This window comes from Peromyscus eremicus, chromosome 19, assembly GCF_949786415.1.
Source record: "Peromyscus eremicus chromosome 19, PerEre_H2_v1, whole genome shotgun sequence".
In the NCBI taxonomy this organism is placed as follows: Eukaryota; Metazoa; Chordata; class Mammalia; order Rodentia; family Cricetidae; genus Peromyscus; species Peromyscus eremicus.
The window spans coordinates 46,848,656-46,866,366 of NC_081435.1; the positions used below are offsets into that span (position 1 = coordinate 46,848,656).

General features: G+C 37.1%; 1 protein-coding gene across 1 annotated transcript in view; it reads left to right on the top strand.

Annotated features, from left to right (window-relative positions):
* Adamts19 (ADAM metallopeptidase with thrombospondin type 1 motif 19) overlaps positions 1 to 17,711 on the top strand; it is a 201,261-nt gene that overhangs the window by 104,462 nt on the left and 79,088 nt on the right. The window contains exons 10-13 of the mRNA XM_059246204.1: positions 222 to 372; positions 8,220 to 8,321; positions 13,891 to 14,021; positions 14,941 to 15,113. Coding sequence (XP_059102187.1) covers positions 222 to 372; positions 8,220 to 8,321; positions 13,891 to 14,021; positions 14,941 to 15,113 — 557 coding nt within the window. The remainder of the gene's footprint in view (positions 1 to 221; positions 373 to 8,219; positions 8,322 to 13,890; positions 14,022 to 14,940; positions 15,114 to 17,711) is intronic.

A 17,711-nucleotide genomic window follows, 5' to 3' on the forward strand; every position in this document is an offset into this window, starting at 1 on the left:
AATAAAAATATTCTGTTAACTTGAACAGCATTGTTATTATTAGGATTACCTTATCTTGTTATAAATGAAGTGTTCTCATATGCAGAATTCTTTCTAAAGTATTCAATGGCAGAGCTACTAAGTAGGAATTTAAATTTATTATGAAGCTGTTCTTCTTACTGAATAATCATAACGACTTTTTCGATGAAATTCAAACTTTTAATGGATCTGCATGTTGACAGGTCAAAGGCCAGTAGCTGCTTGCTACAGACGAACCCACAGAGTCTCAGTTCTGTGCTGGTCCCCTCAAAACTGCCCGGGATGGCGTACACTGCAGATGAACAGTGCCAGATTCTCTTCGGGCCTTTGGCTTCCTTTTGTCAAGAGATGCAGGTAAGAGGCAAAGGCAGCTATCCTTGATCGCTCACATTGATTGTTTAGAATCACTCATTGGTGGAGCAGACGACTTTATTTTAGTATGTGTTGATCCAAATCATGCCAGTCCTCAAAAGAAATTTCTGGGAAAAAAATAATGTATTTGGGCAATTCCTCCCAACTCTACACCTACCTGAGGGCCACAGGACCCTCACCTGCCTTCCTGCCCTGCTTCTGACCCAACCCATTTCAAGTAGGGACTGTAGATTTGTCCCACTCATTCTGAAATTCCTGCTATTTTCTCTGGACTTTGGAAGTGAAAGCAATCAGGCATGGGCAGTTAATAAGTCAATAAAAAAAGTCAGAGAGGAAAGACCCAAAACTTACTACTTTAAAAAATACACTGAAGTCAAGTAGCTATTTCTGTTGTGCTAGAATAATGCTTCCATTTTAAATTTCAAGCTTTTATAATTGTTAACTGGGTAAAATGCAGGAAAATGATGTATGGATATGTAATTGTGGTAGAAGAGTCATCAATTCTTTAACATAAAGTGTTAAAAATAATTTCTTATAAAAAGAAAATTTTGGGAGGGAATCTTTAAACTGAATGGTCATTGTCCCCAGTAAAACCTTCTACTTATTATTTTCTATTTGCTTGGTTTATATTGTTTGTCACAAAAACACTTGGATTGCTATAGGCTTTTTAATCTCTGAATATTTTATTGCTTAGGGGATTTAAAAAAAAAACGAATTCTGTTTCTCAGTATTTTAATAGTGTTCTATTTTAAATTAAACATTGCTCAAATAAATAGTTTAAAGATTTAAGTATCCAGAACTGTTCCTCTTTTTCTTTTCAAATTTTGTACACACACACACACACACACACACACACACACACACACACACACACAATTTAACTTATTATATTTTTAGTTTTCATGGTGACACCTTTCTTGTTGAGAGGATCTGACCCAGTCTAGGCTTCGGATCACATGTTTTTAATTAAGGAGCCAGAGTACTGGAATCATCTTCAGTGTTGTTTCTGTTGCTACTCCCGTCTGCTGTGCTGAAGCCAGCCACAGACAGCATCTATGTGAACGAACATGGGAGCGGTACAGTAAAGCTTTATTGGTAAAGAGAGTAGGCCAGTCCCCAGTGGTTTACCAAACTCAGCTCTAGGGTTGAAAATTTAAGTATTTAATATCTAATCTACATAGATTAAATGTGGTCCCTTTTCACTTGGATTATAGAAACATGCGATGTGCAGTCACATAGGTGCATTCTGCTTTATGCTGTAGTCATCATACATGCTAATCTGTGCACATTGTAAACCACAAACCAGTTTATAAATTCTCCCTACACATCTGTATGCAGTTTAAACAATGATTAAACTGTACTCTTTTTGCCCACATACTTACCCTCTTGCTGTTCTGCATTATGTATAAAGAGAAAGTCTACCCTTTGGTTTCATTTCTCATGCTGACTTTTATTTGGATTTCGCTCATGGTAAATTTCCTTCATCTGAAAATGCCTTTCCACATTGAAATATATTTTCACTATATACGGTGCTTGGTTGGCATTTGCTTTCTTGTCTTTTCGGAGATGTCTCGTTCTCTTCTGGGCCTGTACTTCCTACATATTCATGTCTTTTGTGAAATTTGACAAGAAGTGTGCAGTCATTGCTCCTTTGAACACATTTCTGCCCCTCCGCTTCTGTCTTCGCCCCTCCTGATGACCATATTAAACATGTGAAAACTAGGATGGCCTCACATGTTTCCTAATTTTTTTAAATATTCTCATTCATTCATTCACATTCAATAATCCCACTTCACTTACTTTCAGGTTTACTGAATATTTGCCATAAAATCTGTTCTGTGCTTAGGCCTATCACACATACTTACTTACTTCGCATTATATTTTTTTCAATCAAAAGTGAGTTTCCACTGAGTCTGCCTTTGTCTCCGTCTATAACCTGTCATACACGTTTCTTTTACCCCACTGAGTAGATTTATAATTCCAGTTTAAAGTGAAAACTGCAACTATGTCTCATTTCAGGTTCTAATGGTTTCATTTTTCTTTAGAAAGTATCCTATTTTACCGGGCTCTTCACAGGTAACTAGTGTCTAATTGTGTAGTAGAAATTGTGATCTTTAAAGCCAGGATTAGCACTATGTGTCCTGGAGAGTGAGCTGCCGGAATTCTAAGTTTAAAATCTCACAGAATAGCCGGGCGGTGGTGGCGCACGCCTTTAATCCCAGCACTCGGGAGGCAGAGCCAGGCGAATCTCTGTGAGGTCGAGGCCAGCCTGGGCTACCAAGTGAGTTCCAGGAGAGGTGCAAAGCTACACAGAGAAACCCTGTCTCGAAAAACAAAACAAAAAAAATAAAATAAAATAAAATCTCACAGAAGTGTGTTCATGAATACTTGTTCACATATTCTCTATGGCTGTGATCAGACTACAATGGTAGCATTAAACAGAGGTCATAGGACCCCTAGACGTGAAATACATGTTATCTGGTACATTTTTTTAAAAAGAAATCATGCTGATTCTGTTGTTGAGACTAGATTCTGTTGTATTCCACAAAGAACAGGATGATTGGTTTGGACTTTTCATCATTATTACTTTTTTTTTCTTTTTATAGTCAATTAAGATTTAAATTGGAAGCTTTGTATTGTCTACTAAAAGTTAGGTTTCTCCTGCCTTAAGTAGAATTTGTAGTATCATCTGTGTGTTGCATTAAGTCCAGTCAGTAATGGACTTTTTCAGTCTCCTTCTGTCTGGGGTTATACTTTTCGTGGTAGCAGCTTTGACCACCTGGGTTCTGCATTTTCAGTGTCATGTCTTTCACCCTTGTTCCAGCCACCTCATGCTAGGCTATGGCCAAGGGCAGCACTTCTGTCAAAACTGTAAAGAGAACTAACTTGCTTTGTGCGGTTCCTTCAGCTTTGTGTTCACGCCCCAGAGCACTGGGAGCTTGCTTTCTAGAAACATAATCCATCATTCTAACTCCAAACCTTTTTTCTTGCAATTATAAAATATTTCCTTTCTCACATTCTTTTCTTTATGGCTTCATTAAGAAGATACTGGCTGTTCCATTAATTTCTTCTTATTCATTGACTTTCTTCACACTGACTGATGTGCTCTGCTGAAGAGTCCTTTGCAGCTTACTGCTTTATTAACTGGTCATGGGTGCTCTGCATTTTCCTTCCAAAGCCAGCTGTTCATCTGTTGCTAGTAATCCTGAACCACATAAAGAGACAATGACAAATTTACTTCACCTACAGAGGCACAGCTGTCTATTAATGGTAAGCATTTCCCAGATGCAAGTGAACTAGATCCGTACTGTTGCGGTACACTAAAAGAAGCTTTACAGTTGAAGACTAGCATCTAATGACTTGCCCTCAGTTGTCTGCTTACTTGGATTTCCTATCATTTTCTTGGACTTTCTATGTGGCATGGCTTCTCTGTCCTCAACTAGGGTAACATATTCTATTTTCCTATGAAATGAACATCATGAATAAGTGTCCTTCGTACACAATTGTTGGTGATGAACAGATTTGTGTTTGCTTGAATGGGTCTTGAAGGAAATTTTAGTTCAATAATTTAGATTGACAAGTTTTTGTGCATGTGTTTGTTTTATTTTTCCTTATTGAATATAGAAGCTATTCATGTTCTTCCTTTGGCTCAGAATGTTTTCTTTGCTGTACCCTATGTCTCGAAAGAAAACCATCACTGTTAATTTGGGTTTTTATTGTAGACATTTCATAAATTCAAAGGATTATATGCTGAGATTTTAACAAATTAATGTACGGGCCAACAAAAAGACTCAGCTGATAAACGTACTTACTACCAAGCCTGACACACTGAGCTCAATCCCTAGCTCCCACTAGTAGAAGGAAAGAATCAGCTCCCACATGCATTCAGGTACCCCTCCCCATATAAATAAATAAATATTTTTAAATAAATAAAAATAAATTATAGAAGGAATGTTAATGTGCATGTTTTGTGTGAATATATAAAACACAGAATTTTAAGTCATTTCTGGGCTTGATTACATTATTCAATTCCTTAATATTAAAACAGAAAAAAATATTTGATCATTGTGCACTGTATTTTTTGACTTCTTACTCTATCAGCCAGTATTTAAATCTAAAATGATTCATTTGGGGCCCAGAGTTGTTCTTCATAAGAGGAAAATCAATTTTACCTCTCCTAGTAATGGTAGACTACCTTACTCTATGATTGAAAAGGTTTTTTTAAACACCATTCCTCAAATGGTTTATAGTTGTAATAATCTGTTGAGCTATTGGGATTGTATTTTAGTGGGAAATCCATTTAAAAACAAGAAGTTACATGACTAAGGTTGAATTATTACTTGGATATATATGACTTCCGATCATTTATTTTGACAAAAACTTGAAAATATTTTAAAGGAACCATTTGTGATGAAGAAAAAAATTTATGATATTTATACATGGACAGCTAACTTCCCTTCCTGTTTAAATGTGTAACAGTGTATGTGTGTATGCCTACAAAAAGCCTACTTGAAATAAATACCCAAGGTCATATTATATGTTTGAAAGGAATTTTTTTCACTCCAAAGATTAAACCATGAATATTACTGCGTTGTGTATTTGTGTTTGATGTTTCATGCAAACCATTTGAGATCCTAAAAATTCTTTAACTGAAAAACTAAGAGATCCCCAGCCAAGTTAAAGAATATGACTTATTTCTGTGGAACCTTGAGAATGCTTTGTTCTAATGTCATACCCTACCCTACTCCTTAGAAAAGGCTGAGTAAGAACAGCACTAATTTCACACATCTGACACATTGCACAGTTAAAAGTTAGAACAGTCTGTAGCATTTCTTCACTTTCTTTGGAGAGTTCAGCTTGAAGTGAACTGGAATTCTTCGGAAGACAGAGACTATAGACTACTCAATATAGACCTTAAGACCTGCCGGACACCAAGTATTCAAGAGGCCCCCTCTGCATGATTTATTATACCTGCTTATGCTTATCTTGAAAAGCTGCCAAGTTTGGTGTTTATCTTCTCAGTGTCTCAACTGGAAATTGATTAGAGCACCTGCTATTTTGAAGAGCCAACTGCTCAGAGTTGAAGGTCAACATTTAGACCACCAACAGTGGTCAGCCCTGAAATGACAGTGTAAGATTTACTCTTTGGTTAACTGACGAACCTAAGTAATTTTTGTTTTAACACAAATAATTTTTTTTTGAATAGCAGTAAAGCCATTGTTTGGTGGGGATTCAGCATTTGACTCTTTAGTTACAAGGAAAAAGTCCTAGGAAAAAACTTGTGAGAGATAAAATATTTAGAAACTAAAATTATAAAGCCTGAGTATATTCACTTATATGTACATGAATCTATGGAAAGCATTTGTGAGTTTTCAAGAACCTAAAACACCACAAAGCAGCAAGATTATTCAGTCTTTAAAGTAATTTCCTAGATGAATTTTTGAGAATGATGTCTGCACAAGGACTGGGATAAACCATATTCAAAATAAAATAAGATATATTACATAAAACATTTTGAAGTGAGGAAATTTTTTTCACAGAAGAAAAAAATAAACAAATTATACCTCCCTCCCAGTGAATTAAACATTTAGGAAATTAGAAACACTCCATAATTCTGAATCTTAAACACAACAGCATAATATTTCAGGAATTCTGAATAATTAGCATTAGAATTGTAATAAATTTATTCAAAATATTATCTTAAACAAGTGTGCCAGTATGTCTAGTGGTTCCAATTGTATGTTAACCTTAATCTTGGAGCAATCCCTTCTGTTCTATACACAACCTTAGAATGAGCCCCTGACAATAACTTTTTACTTATCAGCTTTCTAGTTGTTGGCTAATGGAGTCCTTTTCTCTACTTACATGGTATCCTTAGTCCTGCCTGGTTCTTCCCCAACTCCTTTGGGAAACAAAGATGCATACATTTATTGTATGCACACAGGCAGAATACAGTGCTAATTACCTTCCTCATCTGTTTCTTCTCTCTTTTTTTTCCCACCCATCCTCTCCAGTCATATTCTTCAAATTGAATTGTAAAGACTTTTTCTATGTCTGGGAAGAACTGAGTTGGCTTTTAGATTGAAATTGCTTTGAATTTATAGCTTGCTTGTTAAGACAGCCATATTCACAGTGTTAACATTACCAATTCATGAGCAAAACGAGGTGTTTCCATATTATTGGCATTTGCATTAGGGACATCCATATTGGGAGTAGGAAGGTGGAAGACTGTGAGGGGAGAAAGTGAGTTCACAGCTCAAATTCACAGCACCAGAGGGAGGTTCTGTGTGTTATTGTGGAGAGAGGCCTATGTACTCTAAATGAACTGATCACATAAAATGACAAAGTCAAGCTGAGCAGTAAGGTAACAGGAAGAAGAGAGTGGCATCTGGGATGCAGCTGGAGGAACTGGCCTTGGAAAGAGGAATTGAAATCCGGCTGCTTAGAAGAGTACAGATGGGATGAATGTCTGTGGACAGGGCTAATCCCAAAAGTTTAATAGTGGGAAGATAAGAGATAATCTTTCTTCTCTTCTCCAATTTTTTCAGTCTTCCAAAGTTTTCATTCATTTCTCCCGACAATCTTCCTTTTTCTTCGTTAACTTAGAAATTATTTTATTCACACTGTGTCTAGCCACATAGTATTAATGTTTTCAAAATTGCTTTTAACTTTTCACTAGAAGTTTATTGCTTCCTAAAGGTCTAAAAATTTTATTAATGCATAAGTAAATATAACTGATAAAGCTCAACAGATATCTACATGGAGTTATGTATGGGTCAAGACTGTGTGTGTACTAACCATGCTGTGTAAGCATGAAAGAAGACTTGTGCATGAAGAGGTGTTGGGGAAGGGGTGCTGAACAAGTAACACAATTAGAAACACATAAGGGCTAGGGCTAGGGCACAGTACTTATGTTCCTATGTAGGATGCTCAAGGCCATGGGTGTAGCATGAATGTTAAAGAATCTTATTAATAAAATCAAATCTGAGGTCAGTTATTGGGTTGAATGCTGGAAGATCAGAGAGACAGAACAAGCCACAGACATCTCACCTCGCCAATTCCTCTGCTGGTCCTGTTTCCTCAGACTGGAAGCCTCTGAGTCCTCATCCCAATGGCTCTCAGCTGAATTGCTTCTTGAAAGCCTGAAGCTTAACCAGCTAAAAGCTTAACCAGTCAAAAGCCCCTAGTTTCTGGTCCTCACACCTTATATACCTTTCTGCTTTCTACCACCACTCTCTGGGATTAAAGGCTTGCTTTCTGGGATTAAAGGTGTGATGAGTCACCATGCCTGTCTCTATCCTTGAACACATGGATTTCTGCCTCTGGAATGCTAGGATTAAAGGCGTGTATCGCCACTGCCTATCCTTTATGTTTAATATTGTGGCTGCTCTGTCTCTGACCCCAGATAAGTTTATTAGCATGCACAATATTTGGGGGAATACAATACCACATATGGGTCCCACTACAAAAAGAGAAAATTAAAATTAAATTTTTTTTTTTACTCTTTCAGCCTGGTTCCAATCCAGGCATAAATGTTGGATTTTTATCTAAAAATTTACTGTTCTTAGCAACAGAAATTTATGTATCCCTCTGTGATTTGTCAAAAGTTTTAAATAAGTTTATTATACAGAATATTTACAGTTCCTTATAAAGTTTTCTATCCCTACAGACAATCTATGTATTGTTTTATTTATAGTTAATATTCAAAGTAAATACAGCGTACTTTCACTCCAATGCATTTTTGTTGCCTCCTAATAACTGGAATTACCGACCTGAACTCGAAGCTCTGGACCATTCATTCCCTGTCTGATACTGTGCCCTTTTTGCAGCATGTTATCTGCACCGGTCTGTGGTGCAAAGTGGAAGGTGAAGCGGAGTGCAGGACCAAGCTCGACCCACCCATGGATGGGACTGACTGTGACCCTGGCAAGGTGAGTTGCGTGCACCACTGTCTAGAGTAAGTGGGAATAGTACATGAAACAGGAAAGCTGCATTCTCCCCCAGCAGTTCCTCACACATCCATCCCAGTATCCGATCATTTCAGCATGTTAAAAAGTTAATATTTCATCTGTTTTTAATTATATTTTTTTTATTTTTTCACATGTATGTGTGTTTCGTTAACATTAAAGTGTGTGATTTTTTTCTTGATATTGATTATTATTATAATGTTCATGGTCAGATATAAATACTACTTTTCCCAAAAAATAAACTCATGTTCTTTTATCAGTCAAATATACAGAAATAAAATAAATACAGATAATATCATCAATGATAAAATTTCCCAGAGCACTGATAAATTCTTTTAATTATACTTTTTCTCAGGTATTCAGCTATCACAGAGACTGACCAATAATTTTCTTTTTTGGGTTGTTGTGTTTGACTGGTTTTGGTACCAGGGTTATATTGGCTTCAAGGAAGAGTTAGAGAGTGATTCTTCCATGTCTCGTATGAAATAATTTGAGGATGTTGATGTTAGTTCTTATTTGAAGATTGGGTAGAATTCAACACTGTAACCATCCAGACTTGGGTTTTTGCTTTTTATTGTTGTTTTTATTTTTAGTTTCTGGTTTATTTGGTTTGTTTTCTTTGGGTTTTGGTGGAGATTTTTTAAATTATTCACCTTATCTTAATGTCATATTCATAGGTCATATGTATCTAGAAATTCATCCATTTCTTTTACATTTCCTACTTCAGAGTTTTAACACCGATACTCCTCATGTTATTTCATAAAATAGGAGTTTGGTAGCACAACTGCTAACATCAAAAACCTGGAGAGATATCATATTAATAACCTCATGTCACCCCTAAAGCCTTGGAACAGTTACGTCAGAAAAACAAATGTCACACAATACCCTCTGAGGTTCCAGAAAAGCACAGGCTTCCTGTGCTATAATGCACATGCTGTATAGTCACATAGCATGTGTTTACTTTTATACTAGTAGAAATCGATTTGAAAATGTTATAAAGAGGTCATGGTTTTATTCAGGCCCCACCCCTTAGTGAGATGTTATTGACAGTGGAAGATTGGTAGGGGAGGGAGAATCATCCTTTTGTGAGGATGTGGCCACTCAGATGTTTGGCATTGACGAACCCACACCCCTGTACATATGAGAAGCACTAATTAGACTTAGGTTTAGCCAACAAAAATGAAAGAAAGATAAGAAGGAAGGAAGGAAGGGAGGGAGGGAGAGAGGGAGGGAGGGAAGGAGGGAAGGAGAACAAACGAAGTTGAGAGGAGGGCATGTTTAGAAGGATATGGAAGTTACTGGAAGAAGGAAATAGGAGGTACATATGAGCATATTTCATTATCTATATGATATTCTCAAAAATATTTTCTTCATAAAGAGTTAACCATTTGTAAAAAGAAGGAGGGTTGCTGGATTGGTTTTAGGAAGCCATGATGAACTGATATAAGCATGTACTTCTATGATTTCTTTAATTAAAAGAGAAAAAACTATACATTGTTTAAATTGGGACTCCTTTTGAAGAGTTGAAGTGTTTTGTCACTTTCAATATGGGAATGACCTCCTGGGTGACACTCTGTGAAATATCAGCCATTTGCTTACAGACTGTGCCAAATATTTTTCTATTAGGTTAAATGGAGAATGAAGATTGAGGTCTGTTTTATTTTTTCTCAAATTATACACAGAGGTGCAACAATGTGTGTTTATCAGGAGTGTTGTCTCATGACATTAACCTGAGTCATTTATTGCTTAAATCATAAAACCCTGGAAAGGCAATAATTTTCATCATCCTAGAAACACCAATGTGGAATCACAGAGGAATGCCTTGAACATCTGGCCAGGAGTTCTCCAACATCACTCAAGTCACTCATCTTATTTAGTGCTTCATTGTTGTAATGTGGATTCTAAATATTTTCCCTCTAATAGTTTTCTTCTTAAGTACTTCAGAATAATTTAAATTCTTGAGATCTCTAAAGCCAATTTGTTCTTTCAGCCAAAACTCTAATTACTTATCAAAGGTAAAATGTTTTCTTTCCTTGTGACCACGCTAATGATATTCTTCTAGAAGTTCTTAATGCTTGGCATTTGCAAATGCATAATGAGTTTCCCAGTTTCTTGGGTCTTGTGAGCTTCTTCCAAGACCATTGTGTCCTAGATATTGTAGGAGCCATCATTTAGAGAACTTCCAAACTTGCTACATTACTGCTAATCTTTTTTTAACCAATTTTTTTTCTCTTTTAAAAATTTTTTTTAATTATGAAAATTTTTTTATTTATTTTACATACCAACTACATTTTCTCCTTCCTCCTCTCCTCCCATTCTCCCTTCACCTCCTTTCTACTCCCTCCCCCATCTACTTCTCAGAAAGGGTAAGGCCTCCCATGGGAGTCAACAAAGCTTGGCATATCAAGTTGAGGCACGTCCAAGCTCCTCTCCCTGCATCAAGGCTGAGTGAGGCATCATTACTGCTAATCTTTAAATGCCATAGGCTCACACTAAATGCTATTTGCTTGTTATGATTCAAAACAAGAAACAAAGCTGGGACATTTTAAAGGTTTTTTTGCCATGGTGATAAGAACTAAGTGGTATAAGTGTACTCCCACTAAGGGTGTTTGTTACCTATATAATTCTATTAGTCAAATGATCTTGAAGGTAGATGTTTATTTACTGTTTTAGATACCATTTTACAAGGTAAAAGAAGCATTTCTTTTTTACGATATGATCATTGGACCATATGTAGCATTTTGATTAACAATGTAGAAAACAAGTTAATAAAGTATTTAGTACTAAACAGCAAGTAGGCAGGTTTTCTTTTAATTCACAGCATTTGCTCAGAATGAAAAGAGAGGAAAGAATGCTTAAACAGCAACTTTGCATTAGATACCTTGAAGGACTCTTTGCCTAGTCACTTACCTTCCTGAGTTAAGACCCTTGAAAAAGCCATGGTCGTTCACTACTGGAGAAAATGAAGACCTCCACGCCCTGACAACCACCAGGTGCATGCGCAGAAGGCCGCTGTCAGCCTTGCCCATTTCCACAGTGTGTACAGAGGGTGTGTTGAGAGGACAGTCCTGCCACTTTGACATCTCCTTGCCCCTCCACCAGTTCTGTTCTCGTAAACCTCCTAAACAGGTCCACACAAGCATTTGGCAGCACGGAACACAACCAGACATGTTAGGGCATGTCTTGCCACAGAAATGATGGAAATTATATAGTATTAACATTTTTGTAAATAAAACTAATTTTGTCAATAATAGGGTTTTTTTTTTGCTATCGAAAGCATAAGTAGCATTTACTTCTTGAGGTTAAAAAATGACGGACATATGATACAAAATATGGTGCTACCATATTTAAGGAGTGCATCACTAGGAAAGCTTTATATAGTAATTTATTGCATAATGATTTAAGCAAAATTAACACTTTCCATAACACAGAAACAACACTACCTACAAGATGGAGAAGCAGGTCTCCTTGGTGCAGAGACCTGGTTGTCTGAAAGGGGACAAACCTTAGATATCGTGTTACAGTTTCTTTAAATATCACCAGTTTTTGTGTTCATGCTGGCTTGCATGTCTGTTTCCATTTTTCTTCATGTGCCAGATGTGATCTAGTTTAAATTATATGCAGACCAAGTCCCAGTGCTTTCCAGAAGACTTCCAGTCTTCTATGAACTCTCGCCCAGCCCGTCAGTGCCAGCTTGCTGCTAAATGGGCAAGGGTCTGTGATATGCACCCGGGGAAAAGTAAACACCCTCCAAGCAAGCCAAACACTGTGACCAACTCAAGTTTGACAGTTTTTATACTGGGATTTTTCCATGGCTCCCATAACATTATTGAGTGCTTAAAGCTAGTACGTAATATATAAGTTTCTACATTGACCATTTTTTCCTGTATTTTTTTTTCACATTTCAGATTGAACCTTCCCATGAATCTCTAGTTTATTTATTAACAAACTTACAATAGTGACATATCCCACCTTGTTTTTCAAAATATGAAACTTTTAAATCTAAAAGAAGTTGAATTAAAATTTTGATGTAACAAAATATATAGAGAAATTGATTGATTTTGCTTATAAAAAGTCAATTGGATGTAAGCTAGATGATATAGTGTTGTTTTCTCAGTTCTTCCCTCTAAAAATAGTAAAAAAAAAAATCCTCAAAATGATTTTAAATCAAGACATTAATTAAAATCCTCTTAGTGAATGGAACTTTGGTTTATGAAAATCCATTCACAGCATTACTGTAATGATACACCTAATAAGCTTTTTTTTTTTTTATTCATTTTAGATACCAACCACAGATGTCCCCTAATAAGCTTTTATGGTTACTGTGGTTAACCACAAAAATCCTTTTGCATTGTGCTCTGTGCCGCACTCAACTTCTGCAAAACATAAAGTCACTTCTGCAAAACATAAAGTCTTTATGCTGAGTAAGCTTCTTTTGCACCTTGGACAGGAGCAAGATGAGACTCACAGTATTTCTGCACCTCTCTCAAAATCCTTTTCAAATCTGGATGCCCTTCAGTGTGGCAGATCCCCATGGTCAGAAGGATCAACTTTCCCAGCCTTGCTTTCTTATAATTATTAATCTAAATGGTCCTAATATTATAACATGTTATTCACAGTATGATGTTGTGGCCTTGTACCTGTTTCCTGTGTCTATCATCTATGTGATTGATTTTCAGGAGAAATTGTAGCAGTCTTGTCCACATATTCCATCAATCCTCAATAACCATAGAGATAACTACTGGGTCTACCTATGATATCATTCCTCAAAAACCATAGAAGTAACCACTTTCATGGCTATTGGTTTAACTCATGAAAAAGACACACGAATTTAAAGAAAAAAATACAAAGACCACATGCCTTTCTTTGTTCTCATGGTAACACTTCCTAGTTAAAGATATTAAATTAGCTACAAAATTTGAAAGTGAAATGCAGAATTCTACAACCCAGTTGCTCAGGTCTTTCAAAAAAACTTGGCTTTCAAATGAGAGCATGCTATACTGTTAGTGGGAACTCATTTGCTGAAATGTTTGCTTCAACCTAGTTTCAGAAGGATAATTATTGCTGTTTGTCTATACTTATTCATGGCTGCTTTGGAATCTGTTTTTCTTGTGTGTGTGTGTGTGTGTGTGTGTGTGTGTGTGTGTGTGCATGTGCGAGGGTTATTTATGTCTTCCCCATTTTAGTTAGTTTCACAGAATGTGTTAGCTTTCTTCCTCCTGCTTTTACAACCACAGATCCCCTCTCCACTCTCTCTACTCTTTCTCCCTCCCAGCACAGGATTTTTCTGCACTGTAGTAGTCAGTCTCTGAGTACTGTTTTCATGTCGTGACTGTTAATGACACCAGAACCAAGCAAGTGGGCCTTGATATTGCAAGTGCTGGCTAACTCTTGTCCATTGCAATCTTTATATTTGGCCCTTGGGCTGCCGTAGACCTAACTGACTTGCATTAATTTCAGTGACTATATAGACCAGTGAATGATTTTCAGTTGTGCCCTGATTTGTTCACCTAAGACATGACTTTTGGAATAGTGGTGTAAGGCTGGAGAATGCACCCGCAGGACCCCTGCACCTGAGCACTTGGCTGGAGAGTGGAGCACGTGGAGTTCCTGTAGCCGAAGCTGCAGTTCTGGGGTCAGCAGTCGAGAGCGCAAGTGTCCTGGGTAAAGTCACAGCTCCTGGTTTGGGGGAGGGCATTGAGTCATCAGTATTGAAATACAAAGCTTTTTACATCTGTCAATCATAATGGAAAATGAAAGAAACTGTCACAACTGTACTACTGCCTCAAATTACTTATATATAAAATAAAAGCTCTCCTTTAAGCAGAAAACAATGATTAGCCTTTCTAAAAATGAGTAATGAAATCTAAAAAAAAAAAAAAAAGAGATTGTTCACGTGTAAGTCTAATGAAATGTACTTAAATGAGCAGGATGTACATTAGACAAGTCAAGCAAACAGTTGAAGGAACTAAGAGAAAGGCAAGAGGATGATGGGACTTCAGAAAGGCAAAGGATGAGAGCCAGGTTGGTGATGATAAAAGTTAAAAAGACAGAAACAGAAAGAACAAAGAACCATGCTGGGCCCAGGTACAGTTGAGGGTCATTAACAGGCCCTCTTGCTCAAATGCCACTGCACCTGTGGAGAGCACAGGGGAGTGAGGCGTTCTACCCAGTTTGTCTTTATGGTCTTCAGGGACACAATGCAGTTATACGCAGCTGCAAATCCTCTGAATTTACTAAAAGTATGAGCTTCATAATCCTCAGAGCCAATTGACACATGGGAAAGCCAGCCTTTACATGTTGCCCTGAGCTCTGCCCTTGAATTATGTTTTCTATTTTATCTAAAGTCAGTTTTATCATTCACGGATTTTGAAAGATAATTTGAGCATTGAAAAAAATGTTTATTTTTTTCATCTAATAGGCCTATGAATGTCCTACTCTACCTAGTCATTTAGTATGTTCATGCTTTTAAAGAAACATTTTAATAGAAAGGATTATATCTTATAAATGTGATGGTTTTCACTTATAAAAGTTGGCACTTGTGGGGAAAGGGTGAAATTTATTATCTGTACTCTTTTTCTAGGCTAGGTTCTGAAGCAAGGGATTGTAATGGCCCCAGAAAACAATACAGAATATGTGAGAATCCACCTTGTCCTGCAGGTTTGCCTGGATTCAGAGACTGGCAATGTCAGGCCTATAGTGTTAGAACTTCGTACCCAAAGAATGCACTTCAGTGGCAAGCTGTCTTCGATGAAGGTATGGCCACCAGCTGGATGCCAGTTGTTTAATAATACTTGTGTTTTTTCTACAAATCATCTAATAGTTATTTGTAGACTTTGGTTTTTTCCTGACTTTTCTGGCAAATAACAACCACAAGACTAAACATGTATGTTTTTTAAATTGTTTTGAGCCATGACTATATACCTATTTGGATAGCTAAAATAAAAATATAATAAACATATCACATACTGATAAAGATGAGAAGAAAGAGGAGATAGCTAACATTGCTGATATGGCTGAATGGAGCAGCCACTCTGGAGGGAAGTTTGGAAGTTTCTAAAATAGCTGAACAAGCAATGAGCAATGTCGAAGTTGAATGCTTGAGTAATGGAATACTATGCAACCAGAACTACTAAAAGATATAAAAGTTGATGGATCGCAGGGCATTGTGCCAAATAAAAAATGGCAGCCACACAAGGCCATGTGTTACAGTGTGATCCATGGAGATTGCAGTTTGAAGTGGCAAAAATTACAGAAAGGAAAATCGATGATTGGTGCTAGGGACTAGGGTTAGTAGTAGTGAGAAATGTGGCCTGCCTGTGGCAGTGGTCCTTGCACCCACATATTTGATAAAATGACACAGACTAGCACACACAGTTAACAGTGAACTCTTGGGTTTTACTATATGTTTTACTACAACGACCAAGGTACAGCCTTTGAGGATCCTAACTGAGAAGTACGTGGGTTGTTTATAGACTATCTTATTTTACAAACTGATAAATCTTTAATGACTTTAAAAATAAGAATTTCAAGAAAATCACATGTTGCAGTGTTGGTTTAGGATGACAATACTCCCCGTGATGACCAAATGTGCACTTGTGTGCCAGTGGGCAAAAGTGGCAGTGGCTTCTATGGATCCATCATGCTACCAGGATTACCTTTACTTCTTCTCATTCCCAAGATGGACTGTGATTCCCCATGTTTCCTTAAGTCTGTTTGGTGTCCTGCAGTCTGATGGCTCAAGGTTCCTTTAAGCTCAGTTGTCTTGGCTTCAACACATGAACATAAAAAAAAAAAAGCCAACAACAACAACATAAAATAATAATGGAGAGGTATAGATTATTATACAACGCAACTGGAAAAAAAATAGCCATGAAACAGCCTCTAGCTTCTCACTGTCACACCCTTAGGTTTAGCCCTGTCCACAGACATTTATTTCATCTGGTTCCTACTAAGCAGCAGGATTCCAATTCCTCTTCCCAAGGCTAATCTCCAGCTGTGTCCCTGATCCCACCCTCTTCTCCTTTCCTGTTACCTTATTGATCAGCTTGATTTTCTTTTTCTATATTTAAGTCCCTCTGTGTTGGGTGACTTATAATCCCAGTTCATTAAGAGATGTAGTTCCCCCCCCCACACACACACACACGCACATACACACACACACACACAGAAACCCCACAGAACTTCCCTCTGGTGCACAGCCACCTTAAAATGTGGACCCACGTTCTCCCATTAAAATCTTTTGATTTCTTACCTCCAATACGGACTTCCCTAACACAAATATTTATAATGTCCTTGAAGAGTCTCATGAAAATTAAGGCTTGTGTGTGATTTCCTGTTCTATTTTTACTTGAAATATCAAACCAGTGACCAACCTTCACCTGTCTGAACACTTGTGTGTCTTGGAGTTCATGATCCAGCAGAAATCTGGCTTCCCTAGTGTGTCTAGTGTTGTCTCCTTCCGACTATTAGAGATGCTCTCTACTTGCGTGGCATCTTCTTCCTGGACGAATCATCGTTACCGGGAATTCAAATGTGCGAATAACACATCCCGTTTGTCTTTGGTTAGATTTTTCCTTTGAGCTTCAAATTTATGTCTCCAGTGAATTGCTTGATATCTCTACTTAGACGTCCTGGACCTTCTTAACCCTTCCTGTCCGTTCCCACTTGTTCCTTTTATGAGGTCTAGTTCAATGAACACAACACCATTTCAGCCACACAAACTTAATCACCTGATTATTAAGGATTTTTGTTGCCTCCTTAAACTTCTTCCTCCCTTACCTCTATCATTGCTTTTTCCAGTCCTCAGTAGAAGCAAGAAAAAATTCCATATCGTCTTCAAGTATATAATGTTTACATATTTTCAAGCCCTTAGACAAGGGAGTTTCTTAGCATTATTTTTATTTTCAAGATTTAATCTCACTTACTATTAATTTATCTTGGAACCTTGTGATTTGGGATGGGAAAGTCAGTTTATGAAAATCCTGTAGGAAGCAAGAATTCCCCTGATTACCCAAATTGGCCATACATCCCTTCCAATCATCCCACAAGCATCATGTAATACCAAACTTTAGGTCATCTCTATTCCCTCTAATGTCTGTTCTGAGTATAGTAATTGGTATATATCCAACGTTTAATGATTTTTCTTGCATAAATTTGTACATATTTTCAATATCTTCTAATTGTAAAGGTTTAGTTAATATGACCATTCACTTTATTTCATTATCTGAATGATACCATCATCACCTCTAATTGGCTGAAGGATTAATAAAAGGTACATTCATTTGAAACCTACTTACTTACTCATGTGGAATAAGTGAGCAGAACAGGTTTCCTTCAGATTAAAGGAAAATC